Raw genomic sequence first — 23,217 nt, 5'->3', positions numbered from 1 at the left:
ATGGACATTGTTTACATCGAAGATGGTTAACTGTGTTTCAGGATACATAGTTGAGATGTATCAGTCTCCATCTTTGTGTCCAGTCTTTACAGGGACAGATGCAGGACAAAATCCTTGGGTCTTCTGATTGCTATCTGGGGCCTTTTGTGTTGAGAACAGTGTTTGTGGGCAAGTTCAAGATGTAGTCTTAGTCTTAAAGCAAGTGCCCTCTTGTCTAGATCGTAGGAGGTGGTTGACTGCGATTTTGTGCCTGTTGTAGAAGGAATTTTGGTTCTTTATATAGGCATAAATAAAGCTGTCCGAGCATTTTGGAAGCTCAGATTGCTCCTCTTCTCTATTAGTGATGAACAAGAAGCATGGAGAGTTTTCCAACTCCAGCTGCAGAAATCAGACAGGTATGCAGCCATGTGCCCATATACTCATAATCAATGAGTAGAGTGATATGTATTGGAAAGATCTGCATCTCCTACAGGAAGGTATGCAGAGTGGCTACCCTGTCTTACATCTAGCCATACTTTGTAAAACCAAGAAGATTTGATCTGCAAATGCTGTCAAAGCAGTAATACACAAAAAGTGCTTTCCATCTTAGTGGAAAGATGCTAACTTGGTAAATATTGAATGTACAGTTTCATATTTTCTGTCCCTCCCTTAAGACATCGCTGTTAAAATTTCTTTATTGGGGAACATGGACCTACATGCACAGAGGAATTGAATGCGTGTATGTGGGTAGAGGAGAAGTCTGTACTTAAATGGTCTTTCCAGTGAAATTGTCCACATATTTAGTACTTTTTGATTAGTTTTAGTAAATTAATGAGATGCATCAGACCACTTCAGGCGAAGTATGACGTCTTGACATGTTCAGTTGCTGACAAGTTTAAGTAAAGGTGCATTACCTTGTCTTGCCTTCTTTGTGGTGCTGGTATGCAGCCTTAGCCATAAATGTTTTCTCAGGTGAGTTTGTGGAACAGACATACCAGAAGGTGGAGGTAATAAGGAGGTGTAATGGTTACTTAAGCATCTGAAGTTGTGAGCAGGGGCTGAAGACACCCATTGCTCAGTGCTGTGGACCTCTTACTAGGAGAAATATCATTCTTCTGTTGATTAAAATGGTTTTTGGAGAAGGGTGTCTTCAGAAGTTTCAACAAGTGGAGCTGTGTCCTTGGCGTGCTGGACGTGGGAGGCACGGCCACTCTTAGGTGCATGAGGGGCAGCAAGGCAGAAGAGGCATGGAGATTAACACTGGGAAAGGAAACAGAAAAAGGCAATGAACTTGATGCTGTTAGCTGGAACAGTGAAAAGATCTAAGCTATGACAGACTTTGAAGTAAGGATACAAAAGCTCAGTTCTTGTTGAGTGCTTGATCTGACAAAATTAAATTTTGAAGGGGTAAACTGAAAATCATAGTATGAAAACAGACTTCAGAAAAAACAATGACAAGTGGCAAAAGTTTTTGGCAACTTTATTTAAGCTAACAAACGAATTTTCACACTGCAAAGTTATAAATTAATTTTAATAGGCTGATCCAGATGGTCCATTTGGAAAATGGATAGCTTGATCTGTTGAAAATTAAACTAAATTTATCTCTCTCATACTTCAAACTGAAGTAAGCGTGAGAAGAGTGCCCATTAAGTCCAGCTCATGCAGATGGACCGGCAGGTCACACATGGGACTAATCTGATTCATTTTAAAAATAAATGCATGAGTTATTGAATCAGGTTCCTGTTTGAAGCCCTGCGTGTGAGCGTGTGAGTGTGTGTGCGCGCCGCCCTTTCAAAGGGACTCGCAAATGCTTCAGTGCCTTTTTAACCTGTGTGTTTCCATTTTAATTCAACTTCCTTGCCAAAAAACATAATTAGTTTTCAGTGCCTATCATTTAGCGTTAGACCCAAACACTAGATTGATTAGGTCAGACATTTGTTATTTTAAGGGCTATGTCTCCATTCTTCATTTATGAAGAACATGAGCTCAATAGTCTTGGGGAGAGAGCCGGCCTTTAGAAACTGGGAAGGGGAAGCTCTCTGGGGGCCCCTCCAGCCTTTTAGCTTCTGGGTGTTTTTAACAGAGCCATGAATGCAGATTTGTAAATTTATTGCAGTGCCATCTGGTTTTTTTGCAGGAACCGTATTATTGTTGGCTCGTATCTGTCTATTGTGGTGGTCACTCCCCGGGAGCTTGCCCTCGTAGTCCTAAGGAAAGTGATGAATAGTGGGGGTCAGCATGAATAGGTCACAGGGCAGCTGTCCAGGGCTGCCCTGAACTTGATTACCCCGCTGGTTTTTAAAGAAGACAGGCACAATGCAGGTTGTTTAAAATCCTCCCTCCCTTCTCTTCGGTGGAGCAATAATGAAGTGCTTTTTGCTGCTGTGGTTTGTCTGTGGGCGAAGGTGCCTTGTGGGGAAATGCTGGCAGCAGCAAGGCTGCCGCACCGTACCTCCTGCAAACCTCACGTTGGACTCTGCTGTCTTTCTGTAAGCTTCCAGATGGAAGTCCGGGGGAAAAAATCCCTGTCTGTTACCCCATTCAAACAGGCCCCTTAGCATTTTCAAGAATTTTCACTCTTACCATTTTGGCACAGAATATTACCTCAATTCACTCTTACGGATTTGAGATCATTTTGTGAAATTACATGTAGCACCTAAAACGTGCTCTAGGCGCTGTTTCAAAGTTAAAGTAGGCACAGTCTGATCTTAGCGTTTAAAGCCAATACACAAGCAAACCATGAGAAGCAGAAAGCGGTTAAAGAAGGTAGTGCAAAGGAAAGGCAAAAAGTAGCAACCGTCAACTGTTTACTTCCAGCTGGTAGCCTCATCCCGCTGCTTAGGGCTCCTCTCCAGGCGTATTTCTCCTCCTCAAAAGTATTTCTGCTGTGCAAAGTTGAAGCCCTCTTTTTGACTGGTGGGGAAGGTTACACGGTGGGGAGGGAGTGAGGGTTCTTCAGCTCCCTCCCTCCGGGGAAGATGCTGCAGTTGAAATTTGGCTTCTGTTGGAGAGCTGGCCGAGGCAGGACGTACCTGGTCTGTGAAGTTATCCTGGTTACCTCTTCTTTTACACTATTAACGCTTGCTAGTAAGGAGTTGCTGGCTGAAAAGCCTCCTGAAATTGCTAGAAGTACATCCTTAGTCTTACTTTCAAGGTTGTTCTTTCTGTTTAATTTTTTTTTTCTTTATTCTCAAACAACATTAAAAAAATAATTTCCATTCCTCTGTGACACATAATGCACGTTAAAAAACTAGCCAAGGCACGGGTTGTGCCGGAGTCTAAGTTACAATGGGAATGCTGCCTTGTGGCAGAAAGGCCACTGGGCTCTTTCAGCATTAGCGCTAATAGGAATCTGTCACCCCGCCGCATTTCTGCATTCCTCTGTAATTGAGTAAATTGCAAGTGTTGTCTGCTCCCCCCTGCCCTTTGTGTCCATGTCCACTTACCATCCGAAGAACGTGGGCAGTGATAAATAAAGTGCTGAACAGGGCTCTCAACTCTTTGAAAGCAGCGTGTTGCCAGCCCCCTAGTTATATTTCTTTAAGTGTTTATGTTTTTCTGTATTCTTTCTCTTGTGTGGCTGGAACCCTGGGGATCCAAAGCCATGAGAGAGGCCAAGAAGCTAACAAAGTAGCTGTCCCCTTGTTAGCTTGTTCCTTTCTTCTTTAAAAAACAAGATGAAAACCATCTGGCTCAGGGCATTACATTTTCCTCCCCCATGCACCTCTATAGATGAAGAGTTTCACCTGCAGTGAGGGTTTACATTGATTAGGGAGGGAGCAGTAATTCAAACCTCCATCCACTTCAGTGGTACTTTGCAGTCTTTAAAGGTGCTGACCCATTGAGTTAAACTGTCAAGGGAGGATAAAAAAGGATCTTCATCCCGGGAGGTAACAGCTGCCAGGTTTTCAACACCTTGCACGCTGCTGGAAAAATGTCACAAATTGTCAATGGAAAGAAAAATCACTTGGCTGCCATCTTCCCTTAATGACATGCCTTATAAAATGAAAGATTTAAGGGTTTAAAAATCAGCAAGTAGCTGTCAGGAAAAAAGAAATCCTGAGGGATTTTGAACAATGGGCCCAAGAAGATGTATCCCAAAAGACTGCAAATAATGCATCCAAGTTGGAATAACCGGATCTGATTGGGATGACCGTGGTTATCTTTGCACAGTGGGACAGGAGGGAAGCGAAAGAAGCAGCAGCAGCAGCACAGAAGTCTAACATTACCATGCCTGTATTTTAAAAAAAAAAAGGGGGGGGGGGAAGTCTGATTCATAAGCCAGTGAACTGAGAGAAGACATACTGTATTTCTGCTCTTTTGAGGACAATTTGTTTTCAAGCAGCTACCAGATGGCTAAATACCACGACATTTCCTTTTCCTTTTTTTTTCTTTTCTTCTTTTCTTTAACAAGGGATCTAGTTCTCCTTGCTCTTTGTTTTTGTTTGTTTTAATGCTTTTACGTCGCTGAACAACCCCGTGGTGTGTGGGCATTGTGGCATACTCTTTTTTTGTTTCCCCCCCCTGTGCATTGATGAATGAGGAAAAAAGATCTTAGCTTTAATGTAATTTCAGATAACAGGCAGATTGGAGTAAGGCTTTTTGTTTGTATTATCTTGAGGTTTTTTGTTTTAGGGGCCTTTTTTTTTTTTGCTGTTTGTTTTAGGTAAGTCATTTTAATTGTACTGAGTAATTAGAAGGTACACACAGCCAAGGGAGCTTTGTTATGGTAATTGCTCAAGAAAATCCACTCCCCAACTACCACTGCCATGTGTTGAGACACGTCTTCCCTCTAGTGGCAATATTAAGGACTCTGGCTTTCACAGTCGGCAAGGTGTAATTGCAATATGACAAACTGTGCTTTAGGGAAAATCCTGTAAATGATCTAGTTTTTTGTTTGGCTCGTCTTTATTTTGTCTTACAACTTTCTGTGGAGACTACCCTTCCCAAGGCTGGGCTAGGGATAACAAAAATTTCGTCTTAAGAAAATAATCGTGGCGAATCCTGGGTAATGTCTTACAGCTTGACTTAATTCTAGTCTTCTTTTTAATTACCTGTTTATAAAAACGTTTTTAAATTTGTTGAGATTACTTAATTCTTTCAGAAGAAGCACCTCATTTGAAATAAATAAATAAATTGCATTTATTTTAAATAGTCCATGTGAAAGACCTTTAAAGGGTAATTAATGCAAGTCTCCTAAGACTCTAAGTAAGATGAAAGCGATCTTTCCAAATCTGCTGGAGTGATTTGTTTATATAACTTCCCACTTCTGCTGAATTCTTCTGAGTCTAATAACTTTTTTTTCTAACCGTTTGGCAATTTGTGCTTAGCTACAAAAGCCCTTGTTCAAAAAGAACAGTTTAATAATCTTTTCCCTGAAAATGACTTGAAGGGAGGGTATGGGTTTCGTTTTTTTGCTGTGTTTTTATTAGTGTTATCTTTCTCTGATAAATCATGTAATTATTAACTATTGGGGGGGGAAATCTTATTGAACTCCTGGGTTGCAGCTTCTATTAAAAAGTGGAGTTTTGTTCAGGGACTGGGGATTCTCGGAATAAATGGTCAAAGAAATGGATTTCAGTTGGCGGAAAAGCTGCACACGCACACACATACAGTTCTGCCTGGGGTTCGAGGCTTCAGGTTGGCATTCAGTGTTCATCCAGAGCTATGCAGACAAGAGTAGAAATGTTTATGTGTTTATGTCAAAGAGCAGGATCATACTTTCTTTAAAAAGAAAAATGTAACCAAAGACACTTACAGAATGAGATCAGACACAGCTCTATCTTTAGTGAACCATAGTGTAGCGTCTCTGTGGCATTTTAAGCCTTTGGCTGAGAGTGAATACGGCTTTGTGGTTCCCCTGCTTCTGACATGATTTGGTGCTGCCATATATTTGTGGGTTTTTTTTTTTTTTCATTAGAGCTTGTTTTGCTATAGGGCTGCTTAACACTGTTCTCAAACGGCTTTTGCAAGGTTAAAGGAATGCAGCTTGGTAACAAGTTTGTGTCATTTTAAATATATACCTTCCAGTAAATAAGGAGGAGCCTTGCAATCAATCCCTTTTAGTGTGTTATATGTTTCACCTGACAACTAAGCCCTCTATTGATTAACCATTACTTTGTTAGATAATCTCGTGTCATTGAAGGCACTGTAAAAATTAAACTCTTTAAAATGTTTTACCCTAGCAGCAGTGTGAAAATTGAAAACTTGTTCAGAATTACAGCCAGCTTCCACAAAGAGGGTAGTTTTCAACAAACTGGTTTATGTTTGCATGCTTTATATGCAATATAAAAACATATTAAAGCACTCCAACGCAAAGCTATCTGCCTGTGGCATTGAACCAGGCTACCATTTCAGACTGCTTTTCCTTGGTGAAGAAACCTCTTATCTTGATGAAAGGTGAGGAGAAACTTGAACAGTTTTGGTGCAAATTAGATAAGATTCGTAAAAGGGTCGAGCTTTAAAGGTGAACTTGAGAAATTTGCTTTTCTGAGGCTTGGTTCTGGTTTTGATTTTCTTGGTTTTCTTCCAGGTTAGTCAATGTTCCCGTAGGCATCAGAATGAACGAAAGGAGGTGCTCTGATGTTGCAGTGTAGCATGAGACACCATCAAATGTTTCACCTAAAATGTAGGGCTCTGCATTATTACTTGATGATATGACATCATTCTACTTTCAGTTAGGTCTATTTACTAGTAACTCTTAGCGTACGAACACAAATACAACAATACCAGATGAAATCAAATCTCCATGTCCAGCAGTAATCTTGTGTCTCACAGTAGCCAGTAGCTGCTGCCTACAGAGAAACGTTAGAAGAGGGCAGCCATATAGTACTTGCTTCACAATATATTCTCCCAGCTTCTCATGAGTTGACTTCATGAGCCAGATGCAGCTTCTTTGCAACATTATCAATACGTTTCCATTGAGACCTATTAAGTAGAGTGACATTACCTCTTTTTCCCCTGGACTTTAGGGGAGAGCTAGGCTTTCATCTACGTTTTTGCTTGAAACCTTTTTAAACATATTGTGGAACATGCACATGAATCTTCTTTACCCTTTTTATTCATCCCACAAGGCTAATAATGCATTCTTCTGTGAGAATGTGAAAGTAAGAACAGAAGAACTTTGTAACTTTGCAAACATAGTAATGGATGTTGAACTGAAGATCACTGTATGTTTTATTCTCAAATCTGCATCCTGATGGGTTGAATCCCTTATACATACTCCTTTTAATTTTCTTTTTTTCCTCACTACTTTTATTGAGAAACAAAGAGCTGCTGAAGGACTAAATGATCGTCAGGTAATTTGGCACTTACATAGATCTTTATGTAATAAAATTACTGCGTAAAAGTTGATTCTCACAGTAAAAGCATGTTCTTGTCTCCTTTCTGTGGCTGAAAAGGCTGGGAAGGAGGGATTTAAGTATTGTTGCCATGTTGTGAAAGGGCAGAGAGGTATTGAGAGCATGGGAATGCCCAGGTCAGTCAGACCCAGCGTCCGCTCATCCAGTGCCAACTCCAGCACTGTCAGTGGAAGATGCTGTTGAATGAGAGCAAACGGGTCTGGCTGCTCTCTGTGCTCCATTCCCCCCTGCTCCTGCAGCATCTACTGCTGTTGCGCTAGGGATGTCCGGGGGATCTCTCTGCCGAGTACTCTATGGACTTGCTGTCAATGAGTTTGTTTAATCCCTTTTTCCACTTGCTGATGTTGTTTCTCTCCACAGTGTCCTGGGGCAGCAAGCTCTAGAAGCTCACTGCCTGCTGTGTGAAGAAGTGTTTCATTTTATCTGCTTTACTTTTATACTATACTAGTTCCATCAAGTGTCACTGGTCCTGGTATTGTGGGATTTGATGAACAAGTGATGCTGGAAATTCAGTTGGTGCTGTTCACACCAAGATGTACTGTGTGGATGAAAATAATAAAAATTAAGCAATACCTTGGAATAATTATTTGTATCTACATTCTGACATACACGCAACTTTTGAATAGTGGCGTAGTGAGCTTCCTTCCTTCTCAGAAAGTTCTAGGGTTTTTAGATTTAGCATTTAGTATTTCACATTGTGTATTTGGATTGTCTGCTCTTTCCCATTTGTAAATGTGAGAGAAAGCCTGTTGTAAGCCTGGCTTTTAAAAAGCTGGCTTGCTACCGAGGTTTGTGCATACCTGTCGTGGGAGGAAAAAGACTGACAAGATCTGAGTTCGATTCATGATTCAGTTCATGGAGCCACAGGCTTCCCTGTTGCTTTCAGTAAATGTTTTTGTGGCTGAGCTTTTCATCTGCAAAGTGGAGTTAGTAGCTTTCTTTGAGTCAGGGCTCCTCATAAAATTTACAGTATATAGCAGGTAAGTTGTGCAGAAATACTGCTACTGGAATTTTAGGAATTAAATTGCAAATGAAAGAAATCATGGATTTATGATAAATGGGTTAAATTACACAAATGTAAATAGTGAACAAAGAATCTTATCAACTCTTCATGGTGGTTCACCTTCAGAATCTGGTTGAATTTAACTAACACAATGCTTATAAAATGAGGTTTGCATGGTATTGTCTGAACGTCAGTGCAAAGCAGATGGTGTCAACTTTCTGTCCACCAGTTGGGCCACTGCATCTAAGCCACGATTTATAATAGTTTATGCCATTCTGATCTTTCTTCTGAGAAGAAAGTGCTGTGCATACCAGAGTGATGGTTTTATGATGTTGGCAAATGTTTGCAAGAGGCTAAGTTGAGTCCATCAGCCTTCTGTTTGCTTGTGGCCTAATCCCAGTTTGAATCTGAACCTCCCCTGCTGAAAGATGCACTCTGTTCATCTGCACGGCACTTTGAAAGGATTCATGTGTTTGAATTTTTCAGTTTCTCCTTCTGGATCCAGAGTCAGAAATTGCTAGCTGGCGGCTAGTCGCAGCAGATATCAATGTTGTAACTTGTAAGGAGATCTTCTGGAGCCAGGATATTCTGCATTCCTGTCTGCCACTGGTTGTTTTCTGGTTAGAGAGCTCACTGAGAAATAAAACATGAACTGCTAAAGTGATGGAGACGATAGGGCTTCTGTGTTCCTTTTTGTTTCTGTTTAATGATGAAGTTTAAAGAGGGTCTGTAAAGAAGCAGGGTGGAAAGGGCTGTGATTTCCTGAATTTCCACAAGAGTGTCTGTACTGTGCCGGACCAGTACAGATCCACCTGAGCCAGTATACTGATTTCCCATGGTGGGCAGTAGAGAGTGTTTAATGAGGATCATAAGAACTTAGGTGGATAATGTTATAAGCTGATTGTGAACACTCAGTTCCCATCAGTTGGTGCTTACCATCCACCTGAGCTGGAAACTGTTAGGAACACTGGGTTTGTGGATGTATCTCCTATGGCTCAGCGTAACCCCCTTTCAATCTCTGCATTCTTACCTCTGATGTCCTTTGCAATGTGCTTCTCTGCTGGTTTGTGTGTTGCTACTGCCTGCATCTTGCGCAGAGTCAGGCCTGTAGCAGAGGGGCAAAAAGGGGAGATCATTTGTTTGGTGCTTAGCGCTGGGGGAATCTGGCTCTGATGTCGTAGCTTTGGAGCAGAGGGAGGGGTTTAGGAGCCCTTAGCATGTCAGTGTGGCCTGCAGGTTTTGTATCCTATGGCAGGGTTGGGGTTGAATTAGTTTCAAATCAAACAAATAGAAATGCGTAGCAAGCCCTGAAAGAAGGATCTTCAGAGATTGCCAGCAAATATTACTGAATATAACTGACAGGCAGTTCACTACAAATCTTTGTGCGTGCTCCCCTTAAGGCAATCTTAAAAATATCATGAATGTTAGTATGTTTTACTTAGTGCTCTTGGAAATGTCTTTGTAGCAAGTCTAATTTCATTCTCTTTCAACATGCTTCTTGGATTTTCCCCACGTAACTATTTGAGGTAGCAACATCTTCTCTGTGGTCCACTTACTACTCTTGCAACAAAGCAAGTTTGTGCTTGCTTTTGGGCTGCCACTTTTGCTTGGGAGCAGTTTTCTGTAAATGGTGACAAGCGCTGGGGTTTTAATCCAATACTGGAGCTCTTAGGTGCTACTATACTCCTACTACTACTAGAAAATGTGAGCTTAATCAAGTAGTAATTAAAAAGGTGTTGAAAGTTGGGGTGGGTGGGAAGCCTCCATTAGAAACTCCCAAGTTCTTCAGGCATCTTAGTTTAAATAGCCAAATCAACCAGAGTATAATTTTAAGCACACTTCCTAAGTACTGTTCATATGCTGCCCTTAAAAAAGGGAGAGACTACGAGTAGTGTGTTCTGCAAAGGCTCCAAAGTCTGCAGCCTCAGCTGAGGGTCCCCTGGGCAGGACAGTGTATGAGTTAAAGAAAAAAGACATTCTACTTTAAAAGAAAAAGCTTTCCAAATTGGGAAGATTAAATACAAGTGAGATGTGGTCTGCATTTGCTCCCTTCTGATTTTAAGCTTCGTACTGTCCCCATGTATTTTACCTGATAAAGACAGGGGATGTTTATTAACATTTGACATACACTGTGATAACTAGCGTGTAGAAATCACCTTGCTTTAGTTGTTCAGTCATGCAGCACTTTGTGAAAGACTGAACAACTGAGATCAGATTTTTTTTCCTTTTTCAAAGGAAAAGAGCAGAAAAGTCTTTTTTTTTTTTTCTTTGTATCTTAGAACTATAAAATTGTGCATAGCTTCTCAGAGGACGTGCATGCCCTCAACATAGGCTTTTGCTGTAAACTAGTTTATTTTGGTTCGAAACGTTTACACCTTAGGAAAAAGAAAATGTAGTAGAGTTGTTGTGGGTTCCTGTGCCAAAAATGTGGTGCCTGAAAGAAAATCGTGTTCTTCTATTCATAACCATTTTAATCTTTCTGCAGACCTACAACAGCTGTGCCAGACTGTGCTTAAACCAGGAAACAGTATGTCTAGGAAGCACTGCTATGAAGACTGAAAATTGTGTGGCCAAAGTAAGTAAGAGAACGGCTTTGGTTTTGAGGGTTTTTTAGCAGATTGTTCATTGTTAATCAATGAAAAGTTCTTGTTAAAAATTACAGTTAGAAAAAAATATTTAAACAGAAAGCAAGTATTTTGGGTAGGCTTTTCTGTCCTTCAGTGTAGAGTTTTCAGACTTGCTGTTTTTCTCTGTTCAAAATTATTACTTGAGTCCTGAGCTGTCTAGGATTGAAGGGTTCATTCTGCTATACAAGTAATAGGCTTTTCCAGTGGGATGACCTATGCTTGCCATGTAATTAGCTGTGGCAACTTCAAATGATAAATGTCCAGATATATGCTAAAAATACTGCATGAGAGCTCTTTGTATCATCGTTCCCTTTCTTAGCTACCGGAGGGGATGTGCAAAAAGAAAGACCTTTCAATTAAAATACAGTGAATGCTGTATTTAAGGGAAAGGGAGGAGGGAGGTATGGCAGTCAGAATGGTAAGAAAATGGATATATTAGCCCATCAGAGAAAAGTCACTCCTTGAGAATTGTAGTAGATGTGATTGAAAAAGACGAGGTGCCATTAGTCACCCTCTTTTCTTAAAATTCAGTGTAACTAGAGTAAAATAACATACATGTAGGGCTGTTTGTGAGTGGAAAACGTTTGAATTGCGATGCAATATGTATAGAAAGGCTGCGCGAAGGATGTGTTTAGCCTTGTGTAAGCTTTGTATTTCCACTGAAAGGAAGTTTAGAATGGGCATGCAGGACAGATCAGTGCATGCAGCCATCTGTTACCGAAACCAGCTGGCATTTTGTTGCTCCTCTGTCACCACAAACCTGACCACGCAAAAGCCTGTGTTCTCTTTCAGTTATTTATTCCCTGATCTTCTTGAAGTCCTTTTTTTTCATACTTTGAATGGTTGTTAAAGATGCCTTGTCCCTTCGGGGCCCACTTTTGTATTGACCATTAAGATAATTTCCCAGGTAAATCTTTGCTGGTATTTTGCTGGTGAAATTTGGATGTCCCATTACTTTTGTTTCCTGTCAAGGAATTGGCCATCATAAAAGTTTGTCATGGTGCTTGCAGGTGGCTTAGTGCTCATAAACTGTGCTTGACATGCCAGGTTACCTTCCAGGGGAGAAGCACTTCTGAGAGAAGCTACCAATCTTGGTACAAAGTGCTAATATTTAATACCAACACCTCCATTCTTAGCTTAAGATGACTGGTATCACACACTGCTTCCTAAGGTGCTTTATGATACAAAGTAGGTGAAACTCTTTGAGCAAGGCACCGGAGCAGCTCTGACTGAATTATATTGGCCTACAGCATCATTCTGATGCCGTGAAGCAGCTCACAGCAAGCTAGCTAGAGTAAACCTGTTCAACCCCATCTGCTTTATAGCATTTTGTTTGACCTGATCATCTTACTAAGGAGCAAGGATGTGCAAGAACTACAGCTAATTTACATGATGCCTCTTTTAACTGAAATGACATACCTTTAACATCCTAATGCCCCAGATAATAAACTCTTCTAAAACTATGTTTCAGTGGGATCATGGTGAGAGGTGTGGGTAGGGCTCAAGGCAGGAACAGCAAGACTTGTTTCATGTTATTGAGGATGAATTTGAACCATCACCCCAGAGATGAAAAAGCATATGTACTGTGTCTCTATATACTGTAGGACAAAATATATGTATATATGCTGTAGGACAATCTGCCATCGCATATGTATATGAAAAAAACATCTATATACATGTATACATGCATATATGCACATACACATACATATTTATAATATTTAGATTATATATATATATATATATGAAAAAACGTAGACTTTTCTGGGGATATATTTCCCCTAGTACTAGCTTGCCTGGCTATTGTATTCCTTTTCCTTCCCAGCTACAAACCAAAATGAAATAGGTTCTAAGAAAGCTTGTCTTTCAAATTCCAGAAGTGTTGAAGCATTTATAAATCCAGTTAGCTAAATGCAGATGGCTCAGTGATGGCACAGGCAAATGGCACAACTGTTAAATGTTCCCTAGGTGAAGGGCTTAAATGGGATTTAAGGAGTTCAGAGGCCTTCTTCTAGCCTTATGCACATGGCGAGTTTTATCCTCCATGATTGATGTGTCTTACAGCCTTGGACTTTAAAATGTTTTGTCAAGAGGGTGAATACTGGAAAGTGTAACTGTGGGTTTCTTTATCTACAGCACTTTTGAAAAAGGGGTTTCAGTTTTTTGTTTTTTTTTTTAAACTGGCATTGAAAAACAAAAAGGGTTACTTTGGAAATCATGATTTACCTTTTCTGATTCTGCAGTGCAGTATTAGCCCTGACTGGGAGCCACAGTCAGCATTATTACATGCTTGTCAGAAGTGTCAGTCAGTCTGCAAGGGACGATGCTTTTTCCGAAAACAGAGTTTCTGATTCTGCACCTACTTGCAAAAAAGAAAATTGTGCTCTGTTAAGACTGTATTAATGCCATTTGCTGATCATGTGCCTGAAGTTTCTAAAGCTTGTTCAAAGAATGATGTGCGGTTTCCCTTGAGGCCACACACATCAATATTGAGATATCTTTTTTCAGACTGAAGCACTGTCCATCCATCAAGCTCTCCTGTGAAGGAATGCTTCTGCACAGAACAGTCAGGTGTAACTTACCAACCTAACAACTGGCATTCTTTCTAAAATGGAGGGAAAAGAAGTTTATAATAAACATATATGCATTTTCAAGTACAGAGAGTAGTGTAGGGCTCCTGTCTTTTTGACCACTCAGGGAAGTCTGTTTGTTAGGAAACCTTGTCTGCCCCGTCTTCTATACAATGTTATGCTGACTGTGCAGCCAGGTGCTCAGTGGCTTTTGGAAACCTATGGATTATCTAGTTTTATTCAGGCATTTAAAAATAAAAGTAGAATGTCACATTCTGATGAATCTTTGTATTTTGTTCTTAGCCATGCTTTTCTGGTATTTGTCCTCTGAAACTCCATTGATGGGACTTGGGCATATTTGGGTAGAAACAAATAAGGAGCAGTAGAAATTGTTTCAAGTGTGCTCATGTTTTGACTAAAGAGGTGGGATCTTGAATTAAAAATTATATATTGTAATGCACAGATGTCGCCTGCGTGATCTGTAACATTGGTTCTCTTCCATCCTCAGGAGTTTTTCCATTAATCTTTTGGCATCTTGTTGCCCATTGCATTTGAGTGATCAACAGGTCTGATGTATATTTAACCTAATGTCTTTAAAAAGGAAATGCAATCTCTAACTGTGTTTTTATATACGTGTACACACACACGTATATATAAAATCTTCCTGCTTGTCTCTGTAGAAACCAAAAAATGTCTGTGAGAGGATTTCTTTTTATGATACTACTGGTGTGCAACCACAAGTGGACAGCTTTCTCAGGAATTGGTGCTAGATGCTTAAATAAGGTAGAACTGTAGCATGAACCTGAGCTCCAAAGACAGGGTGTTTGGTTTTAATGAGGCTTATTGAAATCTGGCCAAATGAGCATCTGTTCCTATTGTTTGTTCCATATTTTGTAAGCCAGTATCTTCAGGCCAGATAATGGTGTTGGTGTGTGCTTCATCCTCAATTAGAGAGGGGCACAGTTAAAAATCCCCTGGCATCTGGTATGTCACTAGGATTCTTGTGATGCTCCTGGGTGTGCAAACAAGTTTCTCTTCTGTTCTGCATCCGGGACCACTGTGATTTTATTCTCTGTGGCCACAATGGCTTTTCTTGCTCCTCTTCAAAAAGGGAACTGAATAATATTATTCTTGCAGAAATGTTGTGAAATTTAACTGTATGATGCTTTTTTGACCCTTGGATGAAAACTCCTGCTTAAGCATGTAGTGATGTTCTGCCTGCTTGGCAAGCTGTCTGTAGTATACAGCGGGACAGAGCTACGTTCTACTCAATTCTGGAAACACAGAACAGGGCTTGACACTTCAAGTATGCTATGTGAAATTTTCTTTCAAAGATGCATGGTGTTACTTAGCTATAGCTACACATTTTACATTCAAGGATGATTCAGCTAAAGCAAGGAGTGGTGGAAGTAGCTGGTAATCGAAATCTACCTTCCTTTGTCCGTTCTTTGTGCATCGCTACTTCTGAATTTTTAGAATAAAAATAGTCTGCACAATAATAACATTGAGCTCAGAATTTTTATATGAATTCAAAGGAGAAACCACGAATACTCTTTAATAAACAAACATTTAGGGTTCCAGGCTGGATGTTCCAATTGGCAGTAGGACAAATTGATCTGAAGAGTGTCCCTCTTGTACTCTCAACTCCCTTTATGTCACAGATTGATGGCTCCTCTTTCCTAAGAGTGTCCCTGCTTTTACTTTGCATGAACAACACAACCAACTCAGAGTTCTGCTGTCATTCACCACTGAGTCAGTGTATCTTCAGATAATGCATAGTTTTCCAGTGCTTTTGAAGCCTTTCCAGTCCTTGAGCTTGAAGTTAGAGCAATTTAATCATGAACAAATATTATTTTACTAGCTACATTCAGTTTCCTGATACTCCTTCCACTGTTTTAATGAGAAAGTATGTTCCTCCATACCTTAATTTTTAGTGTTAAGCTTTGTGTAATCGTGCACTGGGGCTGTCAGTGGACATGCTTTCAGCTCCAAACTCCTCGGTAACAGGAGTCCCCTTTTGTGGCTTGGATATACCTTTCTCTGGGATGACGGTTTTTGAGGCCATTGCAAACTGGATAAACGCTGCCTCAGCCACTGGCTAATAGAGATTTAAGCATGTCATTTTACCCTTCTGTTGTAGGTGTTCTTTCTGTAAAAAGAGGGTTGTGTGAATGGCGGGTATTGCAAGGACATTGCTGGGATTGCTTAATGTTCAAAAAGTGCTTTGAAACTGTGAATTCTCAGTATTTAGACAGCACAAGTATAAAACAGCATCGGAGGTTTATCTAAAAGCTTTGACCTAATGATGATCATCTTCCTTTCTTAGTAGTATGTCTACTTTTATCTTAATTGCGAGTTTCTCGGTTTTTATATGGTTTTTTTAGGTCAAGACAGTCTTTGTGCTTTAGCTTCCCCTCGGTCTAATAACCTTTTTGCAAATGACTGAAAAAGAAATGTGATATTCCTGCTCCCCCCACCCCACCCCACCATACACATTCTCCAGATTTTGATAGACTTGTTTTATTTATTTCCAAAATTATATCCGCAGGAAACAAGCTGTTTAAATTCAGATTATGCTGAAGCAAAATGGTCCTGGTATGAGAAGCAACGTGCTGTTTTATGAGCGCAGAGTCCCTTTTCTCATAACTGATTGATAGTAAATATTTTCCTGAAGAATTATTGCCAACCATGAACAGTGCAACTGTTTCACTTTTTTTTTTTTCCATGCTACTTGCTGTACCAGCCATTGTCTGTAATTAAGATCTACAATTCACAATGCAGACGTTTGCACTTCCTCTGGGTCTGAGCTATTTATAAGGCATTTCAGCTGTTCAGAGTTTCTTTTGAGTGTTAAACTACATGTAAACAGGCTTCTTTAGTCTTCAGTTACACAAACACTGTGGAAGTGGTTGTCATTTCTGCTTCTCTTACCACCCAAAATGACTTTGCATGTCAATGAAGCCACGAATTAAAAAAGAATTAAACTTTTTTTTTTTTAAATGCAAAAAAGACTTTGAAGAAATAGTAATATAAAAGTTAACTCATAAAATGCTTTATAGCTGAGGGTCTCTAAGTGTATTCTGGAGATCAGTTCTCACAGCTCTGCAGTAAGGATGGTCAGTCAGGTCATATGCAAAATCTTGGTATGAAGAATCATTTCCAAAGTTCGGTCAACTTGATGGAGATGTTTCTACTTTTTGGAGCCCTGGGTTTGGAATCTCGAGAAAGCAAATTGGCGTTACCTGTCAAGTTGCATTTAGTAAATACTGGAAGGGTTCCCACACAGATCTTAGAAACTCCTTCTCAGGTTTGACTGGTTATAAGGAAAAACTTTTTTGTTGTGATGACAGTCAACTGGAACAGGTTGCTTGTGGAGGCTCTGCAGCCTCCATCCTTGGAGGTTTTCAAGACCAGGGTAGATGAAGCCCTGAGCTACCTGGTCTGACCTCATAACGCACCCTGCGTTGGGCAGGAGAACTCCTGAGGTCCCTTCTAAACTGAATCATCCTGGGATCCTCTCAGTATACAGTGAAGATGTAAGAGAAATCTTTTAAAATTTAGAACTTTACCTGGCAACCTTAATTAAAATTCCCCTGCACCTGTATTGTGTGTAGTGTCACATGCTGTAGTTCCACCCCAAGCGTTTGCTGGTTTGGTGATTGATACTCTGCATAAAGAATTACAGCCTTGAGGTCTTCATTCAGGTCCTGTCACTTAAGCTTGTAAGGAGCGTTCACCAGGATGAGAGTTATCAAACAAACTGGACTTGCACTTATAAAGTACTTTGGGATCTTTTGTGCTGAAAATGTGAAACAGTTTGGAATCCAAATCATTGGTGGCTTTAGTGGTAAGCGGTGGCAAACACAAAGAGGAGCATCTTTTCTTAAGTAGTCATCTGCAGTGGCAGCACCCTCAGATGGTAGAGAATACAAATACTATCATTGTGACATTAACTATATATGTCTTCAATAGTTTTCAAATGCAAGAACTGAAAAAGTTGTTTGAAAAATACGTCCGATTCTTGCGCTAAAGCTTGTGTTGTGAAGCGCTGGAATAATAATTTCATAGTGTCGCCCGCTGCAGGGAAGCCATCGGTGTGGGCAAGTCTCACATTTCAGAAGGCAGAGTGAGTTCTGAGTTCAGCCTAGCAAGAAAGCTGCTAAAAATGAGCCCGTTTTTGTAGACCGATGGGGGTTAACGTGGCGTAGGCTCCAACATCTTTGCTGTTAGGAGTGGACAGGGGAGGGGAAATAGTGTGGAGCGAGTTCATCGTCAGGCGTGTACTGCAGCATTGCCCACTGATGCATGCCGGATCACCCGCACGCAGAGATCACATGGCTCCTCCAAAAGTCAAACGATCAATTCGCCTCGTTTTGGCTCTGTACTTAATGCACAAACAGTGCGATCTGCAGGGCTGTAATTGCATTGTTAGGGCCAAGGAACAAGCCTGTGCCTTTTCAGCAGACAGCTGGCAGGGAAAGAGGCATGTTGTTAGGAAAGAGAGAGGCAAGGCAAATAAAATTACTGCTAACGCTCAGAGATCGGCAGGAGTCCTACTTGCCTAATCTTACCGGTGGGAGCAAGCGGCTGTTGTAATCCAATTATAGCAGCATAAGCAATTTGTTAGACACTCCGCATAATGTAACAATTTCCCAATAAACTCTGACTTGTAATAACGTCGGCAAGAGCCCACATAAATCTGCCCGAATGGTGGGGGCTGGAGTGTTCGGCTGGGGGCTTGTAATTTGTGCCATCAGCACGTTTTGTGGAGTGTGGTGTGGTGCAGTCTTTCAGTGCAGGAATTTTAAGGAGAAAAGCATGGCACGCCCCTCCAAGAGAAAACCATTAGCAAGGGTCAAAAGAGATACCAGACAAAGCTGGGAGGTGGCTTTTCTAGGAGGGAGGAAAAATCAACCCCCAAACGCAAGGCTCTAGCTGATGAGGATTTAAAAATATTAAAAAGCAGTCATGAAAATTGTAGCGTTTTAAATTACAGCAGGGGGAGGAGGGGGAACTAGAATTACATCTGTTTTGGAGGGGGAGGGAGGAGAATACCCTTTCTTGTATTTAAGCCATTTAAATATTAAAAAAGAAGCTCAAGTATTGAAAGGGGTGCTCTATGCTTACAAGACAGAAGCCACGGATCCTGTCCCAAGCAATTCATAATCTACAAAGGGAAAAATTAAACCTTTTCTGGTATCCAGTTACTCTCCCGTTGTCTTTCTTGCAGCTCCTAGCTGGCTTCATGCATATTGGCACAGCATCTTGATGATGTGTCTGAGAGATAAAACGTAGGTCTAGAACCATTCACTTTGAGCGTACCCCAGTGAATTTAACTTTTTTGGCACAATGATGAATGTCCCCTCTGGTTCATGCAGATCTACACAAAGAACTAATCTAATTTAGATATTATTTAAAAGTAAAATCAGTCTGCTGCGCTCTGCCTGTCACTCTTAGAGCACATTGCGAGTTACAGCATCGTAGACACCAGTTTAAGGTTTATGTTTAGCAAGATTTAAGATATCATATTTCTGTTAATCCCTCTATTTAGCATTTCCCTTTGCTAAGATGCAGATAGGCAGCAGGCAAAATAATGTAGGTCCCTTTATATACAGCATAGAGACTGTCGGAAGTCCAGGATTTTCAATGTAGTTCTTACCACTGCTGCGGTGTAAAAATGTCTGACTTTATTCCGCTAACAATACTTTATTCATTTCTTAGCTATGGGATCCTGTGAGGCTTCAGTGTGGAGTGACATTTCTGCTCTGACTCATTCCCAAGTTGTGGCAGCACAATGCCTTTTCGTAGGGGGGAGAAAAATAGTTCCAAGCCATACAAAACAGTTTCCCTTATCGTTTGGAGCTCCTGCTCTCAGTCCCCGTGTTTTGATGCTGGGCTACGCAGGCTCCTTTGCTTAGCAAAAAACCAAACAACCCCAAAACTAAATTGTTGACCTTGTACATACAGCTCACACAATTATGCCCGTACTGTGTTTGCCTTTATGGTAGTACCATATTTTGTGCGATTTTGGGGTGTATTTACATATTCACCTGTCATATTAGTATTGAGATGATTTTTATTTAAACTGTAAAATAGTAGCTGAGATGTGCAGGCAGGCTGCCCTGCAGATAATGCTGCATATTTTGCCCTTCTTTATGTGGAAGTCAAGCCTCCATTGTTCTTAATCTTCGCTGTCTGCCAGCGTATGAAGAGAACAGGCTGACACGGCGAGCGTTTCCAAAAGTATCCTGACAAAATATTTTCTTTCAACATAAATACACCTAAAAAAGTGTGTTTAAAGAGGGCAGGTATTATCTTAGTTTACCGAAGCTGCGTCAATAAACTGCAGTGCTTCTAATAAAGCCACTCAGTGTCTGGGTTTAACTAATGGCTGATTTTCATGGCTTTGACAGTGAGCTGTGTGCGTTATTTTCTCCTGATATTGTAAAAATAATGAGAGCAAATTAGAACAATCAGTTTACCCAGATAGCTGCTGATTGGAGGTGATGGGCAATATGGCAGCGGGTAATCCATCTTCGGGCTCCTGTCACATTAACTTCAGCAGTGTGGAAAAGATCAGGCGGAGCGAGCGGGAATCCTGCCCAATCAGAAAGCTGAAATTAATGAGAAGAGCATTGTTCTGTGATCAACCTTTTAATTAGCAAGAGTGGAGATGGAGGGAGTGATGAAGCTGGCAGCACAGCTGCACAATGCTGGGCATGTTTTCGGTGAGGGGGAGGAAAAACATGGGTTTTAAATTACCCCTTCTGTGCTCCCTGTACACCGGCAGTGTGTCTTCATTCTAAACCCCTTAAAAGATCTTAATAACCAGCCGCATCCAGGTTAATATTGCAAACGTGGCTGTTACTAATGAGTAGTTTCGAAGTAGGTCCTTTCGGGGGTCATTTAGGAAAATGTTGATCACTGTTTACAAAAAAGAGAGAGAGAGACACACAGGCTTTGGTGTTGGATTTAAAGTTTCACTGCATCAAGGCAAGAAGAGGAGGGAGACGGATAAAATTAGAGTAAGGGACTGCCTGTTTTATTACTCCCCTCCTTATTTAGTATATGTTTGAAATAAGATTCCTTGGCATATATTTGAAATGAGACTCCACAGTTAAAAATACTATGCATGCCATGTGGCTTTCAGCAGCAAAAAAAGAGGAGAGATCAAATACTGTGTTGATTTCCTAATGCTCCTTTTTGTTGTTTTTTTTTTTTTATCGATGCATTTTTTTGCACTGATATTTTTCAGTTTATTCACTTACCAACAAGAAATTATGATTTGAAAGATTTGGCTGCTGTAATTGCTAAGAAGATTGACTTGATCTTTTTTTTTTTTTTTCCCCTAGTGGTTTGATAAAATCACAATTTTCTCAAGTACATTCTAAAAATAGACACTGGAATTAATGACTGTCAGAGCTGAATACCAGTCTTAGGAAAATTGGTATTTTTGTAAAGGGAAAAAAATAATGTGGGGGAAAGAGTGATATTAGGGGGTGATTTCTGGGAAGAAAAATAAGAAATACTATGAAATAGTATTAATGTTTGCAGTGCAGGGGAATCCCGCTGCTTCTGATTAACATGGTTCCTATTCTTCCTTCCTTGCTCTCTGCATTGTGTTTTTCAGGCATTTCTTTTCTCCTTCCCCATAATTCCCAAAGAAGTTGTAACGGTTGAAGAGTGAGGCTCCGTCATTCTGCGCACGGTGTCCGTGCTGCTTTTCTTTCTTTTTTCTAATCAGGACACGGGCTCTCTTCACTTCTAGGTATCCCACTTTCTGATACTGAAAAGCAAGTAAAATCTTACCAGTTTGCAAGAGAAGCCAAAAATCAGCGCACTGCACCCAAAAAAACTGTACAGGCTGTTCGCGTGGCTCCGCTGTAAGCTCGCACCCACCCATCAACTCTGCATTGCTTACTTTTAGGCAGGTAGCAGTAAACAGATGTGCTAGAAAGGAAAGCTTGTGTGGGTGAGGTTGGTTTCTTTGGTTTTTAGTCCTAGGCAGATCTCACAATCTTTGTTTACTGTAGTATTTTGAACTTTCTTACTTTGTAACAGTGATGTAACTTCTTCCGTCCCCCTCCTTTAAAAATGAGGGGGCTTTGTATGAGTTTGGTGGTATCCATGTAGTTTTTATAGCTTGAAAGACATTGCATCTCTGCAAAAAAGTTAACCTGGTAAATCACCAACCTTTTGTACTATCTAAACCAGTTGTATTTCTAATACAATAATGAGTAGGGCTTGCAGTTCTGCCTGTAAAGGTTGTCTAATATTTTCCTTCATAAGAAATGGTTTCATTGTTTTATAACTTTGCTACTATTTAACCCTTTGACGTAAAATTTTATTTCGGCCTCAGTCTGATTCCTCTCCACTCCCTGCAGCATGAGGCAGAAATAAAGTTTGGTGTGTGGGATGAACAGTATTCACTTAACAAACAGCTGTTCAATATTTTATTCTATTCGTGTTGTTTGTTCTGTGCCCCGGGCTGTATTTATTGCATGCCTTTCAAGCCCTGGTCAGAATATGGAAATACAAACTTCCTCCTGGGGGTTTCCCCTGTAGTTTGAGTGCTTCACAAACCTTAATTAATCCTTCCAGTGTTTCTTGGGGCGAGGGCTGGACTCACAGTGTCCCTTTTTTGCAGAGAAGTTCAAAAGTTACTTTTACAACTGAAATCTAGGGAGGAAATAGTTTATTTATAGTAAGCAACAAGGCCTCACAGGAGGAATATTAGATCAGGAATTGTGGCTCCAGATTTTGAGACATCTTTTGTCTTTGTCATATTCTGCTTTTCCATCTCCGTTCTTCCATCTGTAAAAGGGGAAAATGCTGCTTAACATTTCCTTATTAGACATTCAGGGATCTGGAAACACGGTATCGGTTCAAGCATGTTTTGTACTTAAGCGTTATTTTTGTTTATATACACCTAATGTTGATTTGGGCTCTGCTCCTCTGGCACCTTCTATCTCCCCAGGTCCATCTGCGTTTTTAAAAGGCTGTGTTAGACATGCATCTGGGGAAAGATGCACTTGCCAATGGTTGCAGTCAAATTTGCAATCAAATATGATCCTTATGGGAGGCAAGGGGAAAGTCTAAGAAAAAGTGGACACTTTCTAAGCCAAACGTTCTTGTTGTTGCATAAACCACCAAAAGCTCTCAAAACCTTTTGTTGTCCTTTCATAAAACACAAAAACCAGTAAATTATTCCACAGCTGCTTAAATCAGTTTGTCAGTTCCCAAAGAGATTCCCTTGTGAGCTGAAAGCAAATGGTAAATTCTTGCCCAAAAGTAATCTTACTGCAAGAACATAACAGGAAAGAGGCGATGTGTTGCAGAATTCACCTTAAGTATGGAGCCACTACCGTGACTTTGTAATGGGGTGTCCCAGCATGGGGTATAATATCATAAATAGTGTAAATATGCCACATGTGAATTAATAGGCAGCCTAAGGATTGTTAATGTTTACATACATGTAAAAATGAACATACAGCTAATCTTAATTCTTTTTTAACCTAATAAAATAATTTTTTTCTAGCTCCTGGTTGGGTTTTGCAACTGGATGATTTTATCAGTGCTAGAAATTCTTGGTTGTTTTTTGGATCCTATTTTCTGTTAATTTAATTTAAAATGTTTCACGTATTTTTCACATTCAATTGTCTGTGTTTTGCATTTTC

The 23,217-nt window shown here is 40.4% G+C and overlaps 1 protein-coding gene across 2 annotated transcripts in view; it reads left to right on the top strand.

The window, feature by feature from the left end:
* Positions 1-23,217, top strand: part of BTRC (beta-transducin repeat containing E3 ubiquitin protein ligase) — a 100,372-nt gene that overhangs the window by 34,481 nt on the left and 42,674 nt on the right. For both annotated transcript variants that reach the window (XM_019471750.1, XM_019471749.1), the window contains exon 4: positions 10,829-10,918. In XM_019471750.1, the coding sequence (XP_019327295.1) occupies positions 10,829-10,918 (90 nt within the window). The remainder of the gene's footprint in view (positions 1-10,828; positions 10,919-23,217) is intronic.

This window comes from Aptenodytes forsteri, unplaced genomic scaffold, assembly GCF_000699145.1.
Source record: "Aptenodytes forsteri isolate BGI_AS27 unplaced genomic scaffold, ASM69914v1 Scaffold15, whole genome shotgun sequence".
Taxonomy (NCBI): Eukaryota; Metazoa; Chordata; class Aves; order Sphenisciformes; family Spheniscidae; genus Aptenodytes; species Aptenodytes forsteri.
Note: the sequence above shows the minus strand (reverse complement) of the source record. Positions and strands in the feature narration are given on the sequence as shown.